At 31.0% G+C, this 12,814-nt stretch overlaps 1 protein-coding gene across 1 annotated transcript in view; it reads left to right on the forward strand.

Annotated features, from left to right (window-relative positions):
* Positions 1-12,814, forward strand: part of PSPC1 (paraspeckle component 1) — a 51,775-nt gene that overhangs the window by 23,664 nt on the left and 15,297 nt on the right. The window contains exons 5-6 of the mRNA XM_044668310.1: positions 2,764-2,848; positions 5,119-5,224. Coding sequence (XP_044524245.1) covers positions 2,764-2,848; positions 5,119-5,224 — 191 coding nt within the window. The remainder of the gene's footprint in view (positions 1-2,763; positions 2,849-5,118; positions 5,225-12,814) is intronic.

A 12,814-nucleotide genomic window follows, 5' to 3' on the forward strand; every position in this document is an offset into this window, starting at 1 on the left:
TCATGAATTACTTTAATTAAACATAAGCATTATGAAAAATCAAGCTTGTGTTTTTCATACCATTCTGTTAGAACTTTTGAAACTTAAACACTTTAAAAATAGAATTGAAAAACAGTATACTATTTAAGTAAATTTTGAGTTCAAATGGATAATTTGTATAATCAATTAAAAGTTAAGTGAATGCAAACTAACTTTGTCTTGTGCTGTGTTTATGTACCCCAAATGTATCCTATGATTATAAATGTTCTAATCTCAATATACTCTGGGCATTGCATTATCTAATCACATGATTAGATCATTTTGGGGAAACTGTTTCCATTAATAGAGAAACATCTTGATGTGAAAATGATAGAGAAAATAGCTTTCTATGTAATGCTATTTTACATGAGAGAAAAACTTTTAAATATATTTTTATGGTTTTTGTTTTTGTATCTTTTGTATTTTGCCCCGTATCTCTCTCCTCTTTCAGATAGTTGTTGCAACCAAACCAGTCTCAATATATTTTTAAAAATCCTTGACTTTTATTTAATATTGCATATTTGTGTATCCCCACCTTTGCAAAGGATGAAGGTGGGGGAAGATATCTTTTCAAATTTCAGTAAACAATTATTTATTAAATGTGTACTAGAGATAGATAGAAAGACAAAATGTGATTCCTTGCTCTTATGGAGTTTACATTCTGATGGAGATAATTTAAACAACTACACACATACATACACATATGAGAAGGCAAGATATTTATTTGCATCTGGTTGGGGCAGTAAGGAGGAAACAGGAATTACATAGATGATATATACACTATATAGATGGATGGTGAGGTGGGGTGACATAGAAAAGGAAAGGCATTAGTGGCTAAGGTGATGGATAAAAGGCCTTTTGGAATAGGTGGGATTGGAATGAATCATGAAGGTAGTCAGGGAAACAGGCAGGAGTGAGAGGGTAGAGCATTCCAGGTATGAGAGACAGTACCAAAATACACACACACACACACACACACACACACACACACACACACACACACAACAAAAAACTAGAAATGGGGTGTCATTTTTGAAGAACTGCCAAGTAGGCCAGCATTCCTGTGATTATTATGGAGGAAAGAGTTAACTGTAAAAGTCACACCTCTTCTTTGGGGCCAAGCCTATTGTTTATAATTTGACAGCCTTCATGTTCAGTTGTTTTGTGGTGATATGTCTTTCCCTTTAAGTTCTGTTACATTTGTTTATTTCAGTTTATTTTGCCATATCCAAATTTATGGGCATCTACTTTGTTTCCAATTCTTTGCTACTACAAAAAGTGATATCCTAAGTATTTTGATATATATGGATCTTTTTGTCTGTGATTTCCTTCGAGTATATCCATAATATTGGACTCAGAATAAAATTTTACTTTATTTACATATTCCAAAAAATGGATTTCCATAATGGTTCTATTAATCTACAACTTCAACAAGAATGGATTAGTATATTTGTTTCTTCACAATCCCGCCAATGTTGACAATTCATATTTTTTTCTTTGCCGATTTGCTGAATGTCAAATGAAATCTCAGAATTTTGTTTTGCACTTGTCTCAGTGATTTGTAACATATATATTGGTTAATAATTTGTACTTCTCTTTTTGAAAACCATTCATGTTCTTTGACCATTTCTTTATTTGAGAATGGCTTTTGGATTTGAGTGTTATATATACCTTGAATTTCAATCCCTTCTAAGGGATGCTTATTGGTAAAGATTTATTTTCAGTTGACTGTGGTAAAATAGGTATTTAAATGGCAAGAATGCAAAAATATAATGAAATATTTACAGGTAAGGTAAATTTAAGGGATCCAGTCACAAAAGTGGCCATTAAAAAAACAATTCATTCAGGGAGGGTATTTTTCAGTGACAAGGTCAATTTGCTTAGATGAGATAGGATCTTTTCTGGAAATGATGAATACTGATGTCTTCTCTGTACTTCCTAGGGCCCATGTATTTAACATACATTTTAGTCTTAAGGAATATATAAAGTATTTTTATAAAGAAATAGACTTTTTAAAGACCACAAATGAAAAGTTTCGGTTACCTTGTATGGAAGACATAAGTAAATTTTACTAAAATAATTTGGAATTCATAATTGTTGTTTTTCTTATTTTTTCTTTATATTTGAATATTTATATTTATATTTATTTTTTCCCTTGTATTTGAAATGAGTTCTAAAATATTGCATTGATTACCTTCGTGGGTAATAGATTTTTTTTCCCCCTTTACTGTCCTAACTTGCTGTCTTTAGCAAGTTTAGCTATGTAATTCAATTAATGAGTAACTTAAGAGAGGAGTTATCACGGTTAATCACTTTAACATTAAATTTGAAGTTAATTTAAAAATATAATATTTCTTAGAAATGAAAGCAAAATAAAGGGAATTGGACTTGGAAGAACCTTTAGGAGGTCATTCAGTTCTATCTGATTCTAATTGTTTGACAAAAAGCAATTGTATATCAGATGAATGTGATTGAGTCTTAAAACTGGTTAAAGAAGAGATATAATGCAAGTTTAGTTTTTGGAGAGAAAAAGCTTATTGAAGCTTATTGAAGAGCTTCTGATAAGCCTTTACTGAATTGTTTTGTGCCCTGAGAACAAAGGAACAAAACTGAAATTTGTATCATAAGTTTATTCTAGTTCTTTTGAATAAGAAAACTGGTTTTATACAATTAATTTATTGAATTTACCCTCACCTCTTGACTTTACATAATTGCTAAGACAATTTTTAAATGAATATTTTATAGATCTTATGCGGCGCCAGGAAGAACTGAGACGCTTGGAAGAACTTCGAAATCAAGAACTTCAGAAACGCAAGCAAATACAGCTGAGGTAAAAAATGATTAAAAAAACCCAAACCAAATAAACCCCTATTTCAAAATAATGTTTGAGCTTTAAAAGTATACTTGAATGTTTGTACAAAGTAAAAATACTTTTTAAAACCTGCTTGCCTAATTTGGGGAAAGTAATGGTTTAATACAGTGATGGACAAACTACAGCCTACAGGCCAGATGCGGCTCCCTGAAATGTTCTATCTGGCCAAGCATGACATTATTCCCAATCTGACGAATACAGTGAGTAGGATACAATACAATGAAACTTCGAAAGAGTTGCCTTAGAAACAGACTGACAGATGAGCATTTCCTTTCCTTTGGTCCCCTCTTTAAAAAGTTTTTTAAAACCATCACTGGTTTAATGGATAAAGGAATTGTGCAGACAGCAGTGAGAGATGCTCATTTTGATTCATTTGCTGGCTTGGAATTAAAAATAAGTGATAAGCAGGCCTAGAAACAGGAGGTCCTAGGTTCAAATCCGGCCTCAGACACTTCCCAGCTGTGTGACCCTGGGCAAGTCACTTGACCCCATTGCCTACCCTTACCAATCTTCCACCTATAAGTCAATACACAGAAGTTAAGGGTTTAAAATTAAAAAAAAAATAAGTGATAAGGATGAATTCTCAACATCTCTTCATGTTTATTGGATAATTACTCATATCTTTGAATTAAAAGCGCAAAATAATTTTTCTTTGTACTAAGGTAAATGATGTATATGTATTGTATCTGAAAGTTCTTTCTAAGACTTTAAAATACCATAGGAACATTGACTGTTATGCTTCCAAGTTATTTATTTGAGCACTTTGGCTTTTCAGTGGCAAAGTCTGCATTTGGTTTTATTTAATACACATTTACTCTCAGTGACAAAAATAGATAATACATGTTCCCTTATATCAGAGTGGTATCTTAGAAGACTATATGGGCAGCCATAAGGTAACATTTTGAATATAAGTAACATTGGTAAGGTAAAAAAAAAAAAAAATAGAGAGAGGAATTACTTCAGTCTTAGGGGAAGTTGGCTTTGAGCAAGATCTTGAAGGGACAGGTAGGCAGTAGAGAAAGAAAGGAAATATTTAGGCAAAGGCATATGGGTATGAAAATTACAGCTCTTATTTATTTGGCCAGTGTGCAGTTCTCATAGTCCCTTTCAAAATGGAGTATGTCTTTAATTAGTCTTAAGTGACATTTATTTGTTACATTTTCTTTAGGTCACTGTGTTTGTATGTGCTAATTCACTTTTCCATCTAGGATCCTTCAGTTCTTTCCCCATCTGTTCCCTCTTTTGTGTCATATATTGTGAAACACTTGAAAGAAAATTATTTTAATAACTACTTGATTGATTCCTTAACATACTTAAAACATAAAGCCTTCCTATTGAATAGAGAAGAAGTTTAACCAAATATATGGAAGGAAATTTTTAGCTGATCTGTTATGATAGAAATGGCATTTCTATACTCCAAAGGAATGTTTTCTGGGTGTTATCATTTGGTTAATTTCCTTCTGGTATGACTAGTCCATACTAGTAGTGATTAGTCTGACTCCTTTCTATATTCTTTTTAAATAGTGTAGTTTTAGCATTTATGCCAAAGAAAGTAACTAAAGATTAGGGAATCAGCATAATTGTACCTGTCAGTAATTTTAAAAGTCATATGATGGTGTCAATAGATGCCAGTGACAACACATTTTTTGCTAAAAATCCCAAAAGGAAAGATAGGGAAAGGACGTAGTTAAAATTATCAAAATTAAATACCTAAGACTCAAGAGCCTAAAATGGAAAAGCACTAAGTTTCCAATGTAAGTACTGATAATAACTCTTCCTTAGCTTTTATTTCTCATAGAATGAGAATTCCCAGGTAATCGGTAATGGGAAAAAGGAATTATTGCAAAGATGAGGAAGAGTAGCATAAGTCTTAGAAATATTGTATTTGAGGTAAGAGAGAGGGAAGAACTAATAATAAATTTGTTGTGAGGGAATGGTGTGAAAGTATTGGGAAATGGTGATGGTAATTAAATCAATTTTTGAGAGGTTGAGAGTGAAGATAAGTGCTTGTGTTCCATATTCAATTGTGGGAATGTCATTTTTCCTTTATAAGTAGAGAGGCTAGTTCTTTGGCTCAGTGAGTATCATATTGTTTCTTTGAGTCACTGGAATAAAGGTACACATGCCAAGTAATTAGATTTTCATTGTTATAATAGTAGTCAGTTGAAATAGTAAGTCATGATACATAATCCACAGTGTTAAGAGATTAATATGTGAATTCCTCTTAGACATGAAGAAGAACATCGTCGTCGTGAAGAAGAGATGATACGTCATAGGGAACAAGAAGAACTTCGAAGACAGCAAGAAGGATTTAAACCAAACTACTTGGAAAATGTAAGTAAAATATTAGTTAATTAAAATGGTAATCTTCAGCAGAAAGGAGGATATACTTGATAATTGTTATAATTCATGGTTTATTCCTGGATAGGTTATTTCTTTTAAATTAGAGGTAAATTTTCTGTCCAGTATTCTTACCTCAATGAAAATACTTTTGCTAGAGTGGTATCTTTTTTTCTTATACATTTCTTTTTATGATTTTTATTTCTTTTACAAGTTGAATTTGCAACATTTTATTAATTAATACTACAATTAGTATGTTAATCTTTATATAACTATGCAGCGGCTTTCTTTTCCACTTGCTTTGTTTATTACTAGGAATAACGCAGATGGAGAGTCTGGGGTTAGGGGGTGGTGCAGCTAGGACCCAACAATTTCCATAGGTTTGTCTGTGACAAAAAATGATATGAATTAAAAAGCATTGAACACATTGTTTTATATTTTGACACCTTCAAACTATCATTCATATCTTTAAAATGAAATTGCTCTATACATTGCTAATTTGACAGAAATGGTTTGAAGACTTCATTAATTGACTGTGTAGCTTAGAGCTCTTTATAGCTAAGTATATAATAAATATCTTACTAGTTTAATTTTTTTTTTCAACTGTTGTAGCATTTTGATACATGAGTTTTGGGGGGATTATATAGCATCTACAAAAAAAGGAAGCTTTTAAACTAGCTATTTTATTATGTTTTTCAAATTTTTTTTTGTTCACGTGAGGAGAAAACAGACATGTCTGGTTAAGTTACGTTTTGTAATTGTTAAATTATCAAAGTAAAGATAATATATAAGATAGGGAAAAAGGTACCGTTTAGGTTTTCTTTTTCATCTTTTGAGTTAAACCTAAAACAATCAGAATATGATTGATACTTGATATATATCATTTTATCTTTTTATTTGTTTTTCTTGAATCCTTTCTTACAGTGTTTTAGAGGTGGTAGCATTAAGTTTGTTTTGTCTTTATTGACAATTAGTGATAATTTTGAGCATATTATCTAGAAGTTGGAAAGGATGTCAAAGCAATATTTGAATGTTATCTAAGAATAGAAAGCAATGGTATAAATAGTGCTTATATCATGTGCTTTGAACTAATATTAATTTATTCAGCTTAAAAGCTGGCTAAATTTACTTTGACCAATAAATTATTAAAATTTAGAATTTGAAAGATTTCATACTTAAAATTTCTGACTAATGACTTTTCAAATAATACCTTATTTCAGAGGGACGTCATTTGAATATTTTGCTAAAACAATATAGATAAATGAGGAAATAGTTTTATATTTTTGTTTGAATTATAAGAAGATTGAAAAGAACAATAGAAATTACATTAATTTAAGTATTAAAGCATAATATTGTTAGCATTATGGACCCATCACATTTTATTTATGGCATTAATTATAAGTTTTATTTTTAAAAAGGGAATTTCCCCATGCAGGTGTTAAACACTTATTTCCTCTCACCCTCATTTTATTAAAGTTTGGTAATAGAACCAATGCAGATATCAGCAAGGTGCTAAAATGAATCTTACTGACATTTAAAAAATAGATTTTTGATGTTTTCTTTAATGATGCTTTTGGATAGAGATCATAGTTTATTGTTTTGTGTTAGTGTGTATGTCTTGTATAGCATATACATTCATAAAAACAGACTTTTAGAAGCATATTTCACTTATTTGAAGCCTCATTCATTTTTTTGTGTTGCTAAAGTAACCTCTTTTGTGAGTACATATATATAAATAAATATTCAATTATGCATATTGTCATTGAAATGTGTAAAATAGATATTCTCATAAGTTTTTCTAGTCTTCCATTTTTTACTAAAATATCTTCTGTAGCTTTTAATTATAATTTCATTTTAATGCTGTTTTAACATTAGAATTAAATAGGAAATTATAGTTCTATTTTTTCTATATTATTAAAAAGGAAAATTTAACTACATATGAGTCACTTTGGTGATATTTCACTGCCTGACATGATCCATTATCTTATGAATGGAAAATATTTGCCAAAGTTAATAAAAATTTTTTTTACAATGAATAAGAAGTATAGCTAATTTTTATATCTAGTGTGACTTGTTATGGAAAAACTATTTGAGAAGAATTGGTAAGTGTTTTGAATGCTTTTGTTTTTAAAACTGTGAAAATAGGCCTTCATGCAGTGTCTTATTTCTTCACTGTTCATTTTTTATAAAAGAGGAATCAAATGGTAAGTTCTCAGATTGGGCTAAACTCCAGGTTTAGGTTTCTTTCTTTTTTTTTTTTTATGAATATGATAAATCTTTTTTAAAATTTATAACTTACTCCTATCATAAAAGTAGGACTTTTTACTTTTGAGTTGTATTATAGCTTTGTGGTGCAGAAACATCTATAGATTGTGTTAATTGTGGTATTAAACTTTCTCCATTGCTATAAGCTGTTTTGTTTTTTTAAAATCCTTACCTTCTGCCTTAGAATCAATACTGTGTATTGGTTCCAAAACAGAGAAAAGTGGTTAGGGCAAGGTAATGGGGGTTAAGTGACTTGCCCAGGGTGACAAAGCTAGAAAGTGTCTGAGGCCAGATTTAAACCCAGGGTCTCCTGTCTCTGGGCCTGGCTCTCAATCCACTGAGCTACCCAGCTGCCCCCTATCAGCTTTTAATAAAATAAGTGAATGCATCTTAATTTCTCACAGACACCATTCATCTTTTTAACTTGCCTGTTTTTTTCTCCTTTTGAGGTAATTAAGGAAAATAAAAATTTCCACATTTTACTAAAAAAAAAAAAAAATTTATGGCCTAATGTTAGTCTTAAGTGACTATTTCATGTTTTTCAGTGACTATGTTTTGAAAGGTTATTACTTTAAAGATTTGAACAAGGTCTCAAAGATGTCAAACCTTTATTGATTTTCTGAATTGCAGTTCATATTTTAAATTTTCTTTTACCTCAGGGAAGTCCAGGATTTTAGTTTTTAAATGGAAACACCTTAAGGAAATTATACATTAAGAAATCTTAGTTTGCCTTGGACAAAAAAGCATAATCTATATTTCATGGTGTTTGCTCAATGATTAGAATTTTTTTTCCTACTGTTTTTATATTCTCTTGACAACTTTTTCTCACAATGATGAATGAATCAAATCAGATTTCTCTTTAAATTTTCCTAGGTTCATATCATTTGCTTTTGTGAAAAGATACAAAAATTCTATAAGTGTTAGGTCTCATAAAGAATGACTTCTTGATCTATTAATCTGAAACACTAAATATAATACCCTCGTTTTTACCCAATGTGTTTGAAGCATTGAAGCAATTTGGAAATGGGGGAAGGAGAGGGAGATAGAGAGTTGTGAATTATGGGGAGGCTGTGCAATGGGCATTCTTGTAGTGCCTTTTAAATTGGCAAAAGTGATGTTAGCAAAAGCCCATTAACCATAAAGATAATGTACCTGTAAATCTTTAGCATGAAATGCTACAATTATATGGACTGAGCTGTAGTTCTTCAATTAAAAGGAGGAGGGGAAAGTAAAGAGAGTTTATTTTTGATGTGATAAGAGTTAATGATGGAAATTTTTCTGTCATTTGTTTTTCAGCAGTGAAGAGAATACTAATTTTCCATTTACAATTGCCTATGCTTTAAAAGTCAAACATGTTTCTCTTTGAGTTTCTAGCCCTATTTCTGTTGGTAAGAAATCCATTCCTTTTATTACTGCCTATATAATAGTCATCATAAATTAAATATTGCTTCATCTAAAATTATATTATTATCATATTTTTGTGTGTGGACAGGTTACAATTTAAGTTGATAGCGGTTTTTATAGCTCTCAGAACTTATAGCAGGGTCATCTTTTGGAAAAATTTGAATAAACCTTCAGGCAGAATAATAATCTTTTATGTCCTATGATGCCATTGAAGGTTAATAAGAACTACTAATTATACAGGAATGAGGACCTAATTAAATACTTTGGACCTTTTTATCCTGTACTGTTGATTATTTGTCAGATAACTTATGTTTTAGATACTCATTAATTCTTCAGCAATCTGAATTCCATTGAATTTGGGGTGAGGGGGCAGGAGCACAACTTCCCATCACCTCCATCTTTAGAAGTTTCCTTGTCCCCTGCTACTTATCCTCTTCAAAAATCCATCCCTTTTTGGTTAAATTTTTTGAATTAATGGAATCTCAAATGGAGATGAGCCTTGAAAAGCAGAGAATATAATCTCTCAGAGCTTATATTCAAAGTTTTCTAAGGCTTATATTATAATGTAGGCTCCCCATGTAAACTTGGTCTCTTTGTCATAGTTATTGGAATAGAATTTAAGTAGAGGTATACTAGATGTGCTTTACAAAAATTTTAGATGCATGTTCTCAGAAATTTTGTGAGAATACATATTATTCAGGAATATTTTAATATGAACAGCTACTGCTATAAAAGTTTATTTAAGGGTAAGTACTTTTTTAATGGTTTAATTATTTAAATATGAAATAGATGACTTACAAAGTTTAATCCTTTGACATTTTCTTTATTTCTGGCATTCATATACCTAAATCAATTTTCCTTTGAATTTTTGAGCAGGAAACATAATCTTAAAGGGATCATTGTTGAGACACAAATAAGCAACTGACTTCAAATGTACCTTGCAAAAATTTTTCTTTTGAGAACATCTTTACTTTTAATTTTCCATACAGTTTCAAGCTTTGAGTTTTAAGGACAAATGGTAAAGCTTTTTTTTGTCATGACAAAAATATTATTAGAAGTTTTTAACTAATAGTTCATTATTGGTTTCTAACCTGATTTTGTAATTTATGGTAAATAAATGTTAGCTGGAATTGTAAAATTTCAAACTAGCTTAGTACCAACATTCGTGTCATAACATTTAGTCATTGGGACCCCAAGTCTGATCATAAACAGTATAAAATTCAAATTTCTGGGAGTGAGGTGGAAAAGTAATGATGGTGATAAAACGAAGTAGAATTGTTGTTTTGCACATTTTGTTCTTGTGATCCTTTAAAAATGTTCTTGTTCTAGTTTTAAAACTATATTTTGAGTTCGTATAGTAAAATTATGAAATGTCTTTCATGTTTAATATTTAGGAAAAATCAGTATATTTAAATTTAAATGCAAAAGAATATAGGAGTCAAAATATGAATTCTCAAGTGTTCCACTGGTAGAATTTTTTGCTAAATTTTGAAAATTCTTAATGATCATCATCTGACTAATTAAATACTTTAACATAAACAGGATTTTTATTTAGTCTTAACAGGAGCTGTGAGAAAAGGACTTCTCTGACAATAATTACCTCCTTTCAGGCAAGAGATGAATCATCACGTTTGTGAGAGAACTGTACTTTATTTCTATGGTCAGCAGTGATCCTAACCACTTTTTAGTCTGGGTTGGTCAACATGATTGAAGGATTCATAGTCTTATGTTTATGGCTTCATTTGCACACGCCTGTGTGTGTGTGTGTGCATGTGTGTGTGTGTGTGTGTGTGTGTGTGAGTGAGTGATTTCCCCCTCCACCCCCATCTCTGGTTCTTCGGTTAACTTATTCAACTAGTCCTAATTTCATAGAAAATTCTACTTATAGGGATTTAAGAATACAAATGAAAGGTCTCTGGAAATTGTGAGGCTAATCATCATGGAAATGGAATTCAGATCAGAAATAAGAAATAGTGGAAATAAGAATAAATTAGGAATGTTAATTAACAAAGTAATTTGTTAGTTTGTTAAACAATGGGATTGGTGTGTTGAAGAAACGGAGATTTTAGTTTGATTCAGGAATTGGTGATGAATTTGGGAACAGTTTGGGAAGGAAACTGAATAGCAACAATGGAAAATGCTCATCCTTAGTATTGTGTAGTAGAAAACCAGTAATTAGAGGTCCAGGACTTCTGCCTTTGTACTTTTTATGTGACATGAACTAGTGGTTTAATATCTCTTGTTTTTCTTTTATCATCTTATAAAATGAGGTGGCAGAAATAAAGCATTTCAACTCCCATTTTAGTTCTAAATTTTCTGTTCCTTTAAATAATGGTAGTGCCAAATCTCACCTTGACAAGAGAATTAAAGGACTGGAGATAGCATTTGTACAGTGGGTACATATGGTGTGTAAGGAACCTCTATGGCATGCCATTGGAACACCTTAAAATAGGTGAATGAAGAATAAAGTTATTTGTGTGCTAATTTCTTTTAAGTTAAATGTATTCCCTAAAATTTCCTAGATTATTGTGTGTAGCCTGTAGGCTATATAATTTATGTGATTGTGATGATGCCTTTAGGCTAGATGTTTCTAGATGATGATGATGATGATGATGATGATGATGATGATGATGATAACAAATAAAAATGTTTGATTGGATCTTGTTCTGACCTCTAACTTGTAAAAGCCTAAGGAAGAATACTGGAAGATATAGAATGAGAAGTTTAAGCAATTTTCAAATTCAATAGGTGTGTTATCTGTAATCCCAGTTATCTGAGAGACCAAGATTAGATCTCTTGAGGTGCAGCAAACTATGCTGTTGTCTGCTGAACTAAAATTCAGTATCATTATGGTAAGTCACTGTGACTGGGTTAGCTTCCAACTTTCCATCTAAGTAGCCTACACTTCTACCTTGGAATAGATGGGAAATTCTAGTGTTGTTTTTTTTTAAAGGTCAGATTCAACATAAATATTTTCCAAAGGCAAAGTTTATTCTATAAAATTTTTTAACTGCCCATCTGACCCCCTTGGCAAAAGGATTTATTTATTCTTTGATTTTAGAAGATATGATCATATTATCATCTGTACCTTTAAAAGAAATTTACAACCTCAGGAAGAAATCTTGTGGGAATAATCATTAAAGTCATTTACAATTTCTCATTCTGCTTCTAACCTCAGAATTGTTCAGAATTGTCCCCCATTCCCTCACTCCATGCTAGTATAGATAACATTACACTTAACACTAATGCATAAAACCACCCTAATAATGAGGCTCTTCCATTGGACATTTTACTATTACACTTTTATAGTTGGGAGTTAATATTTCTGACTTATTTGAAGATTACCTCTTGCAGACTTTATAAAGGATTGGAAAGACAGCATGTTATTGTACAAAGAATGCTGTAGTTGCACATGGGCAAGAGGGATTTGTATCTCCTGACGCTTTTTTGTGACCCTGGGTAAGTCACATAATGACATAACCCCTTGTTCCTTAATTGTATCATCTGACTAAGGAGAGATAATAAATTTATGATACTTAACTGAAAACAAGCCTTGCATATAAAGTGTCTAATTTGTAACTTAATTTGAGTATAGGAGGAGTAGCACAAATAGTAACTTTCTTCATTGAAAATGGTTCAATTATATTTGTGGATTATACTTTACTTTCTGTTGACAAGTAATTAGGTTAACTTTTTAAACCCTTGTTATCCATTAAATGTGCCAAGAAATTAATTTAAATTGCTGCTACAATAAAAGGTCTCTAGCATTTAAAAACAATCTGGGGAATGATAAAATATAATTAATAAACATTTGAATACTTGTTAAGCTAAAGTACTATTAAATTCATGGAAAATATGGAGAATTTGATGAAAATGAGAGTAATTGGAGAAGTTTTGTGAAGGTAAAAATTTACA

This window comes from Gracilinanus agilis, chromosome 3 (genome assembly GCF_016433145.1).
Source record: "Gracilinanus agilis isolate LMUSP501 chromosome 3, AgileGrace, whole genome shotgun sequence".
Taxonomy (NCBI): Eukaryota; Metazoa; Chordata; class Mammalia; order Didelphimorphia; family Didelphidae; genus Gracilinanus; species Gracilinanus agilis.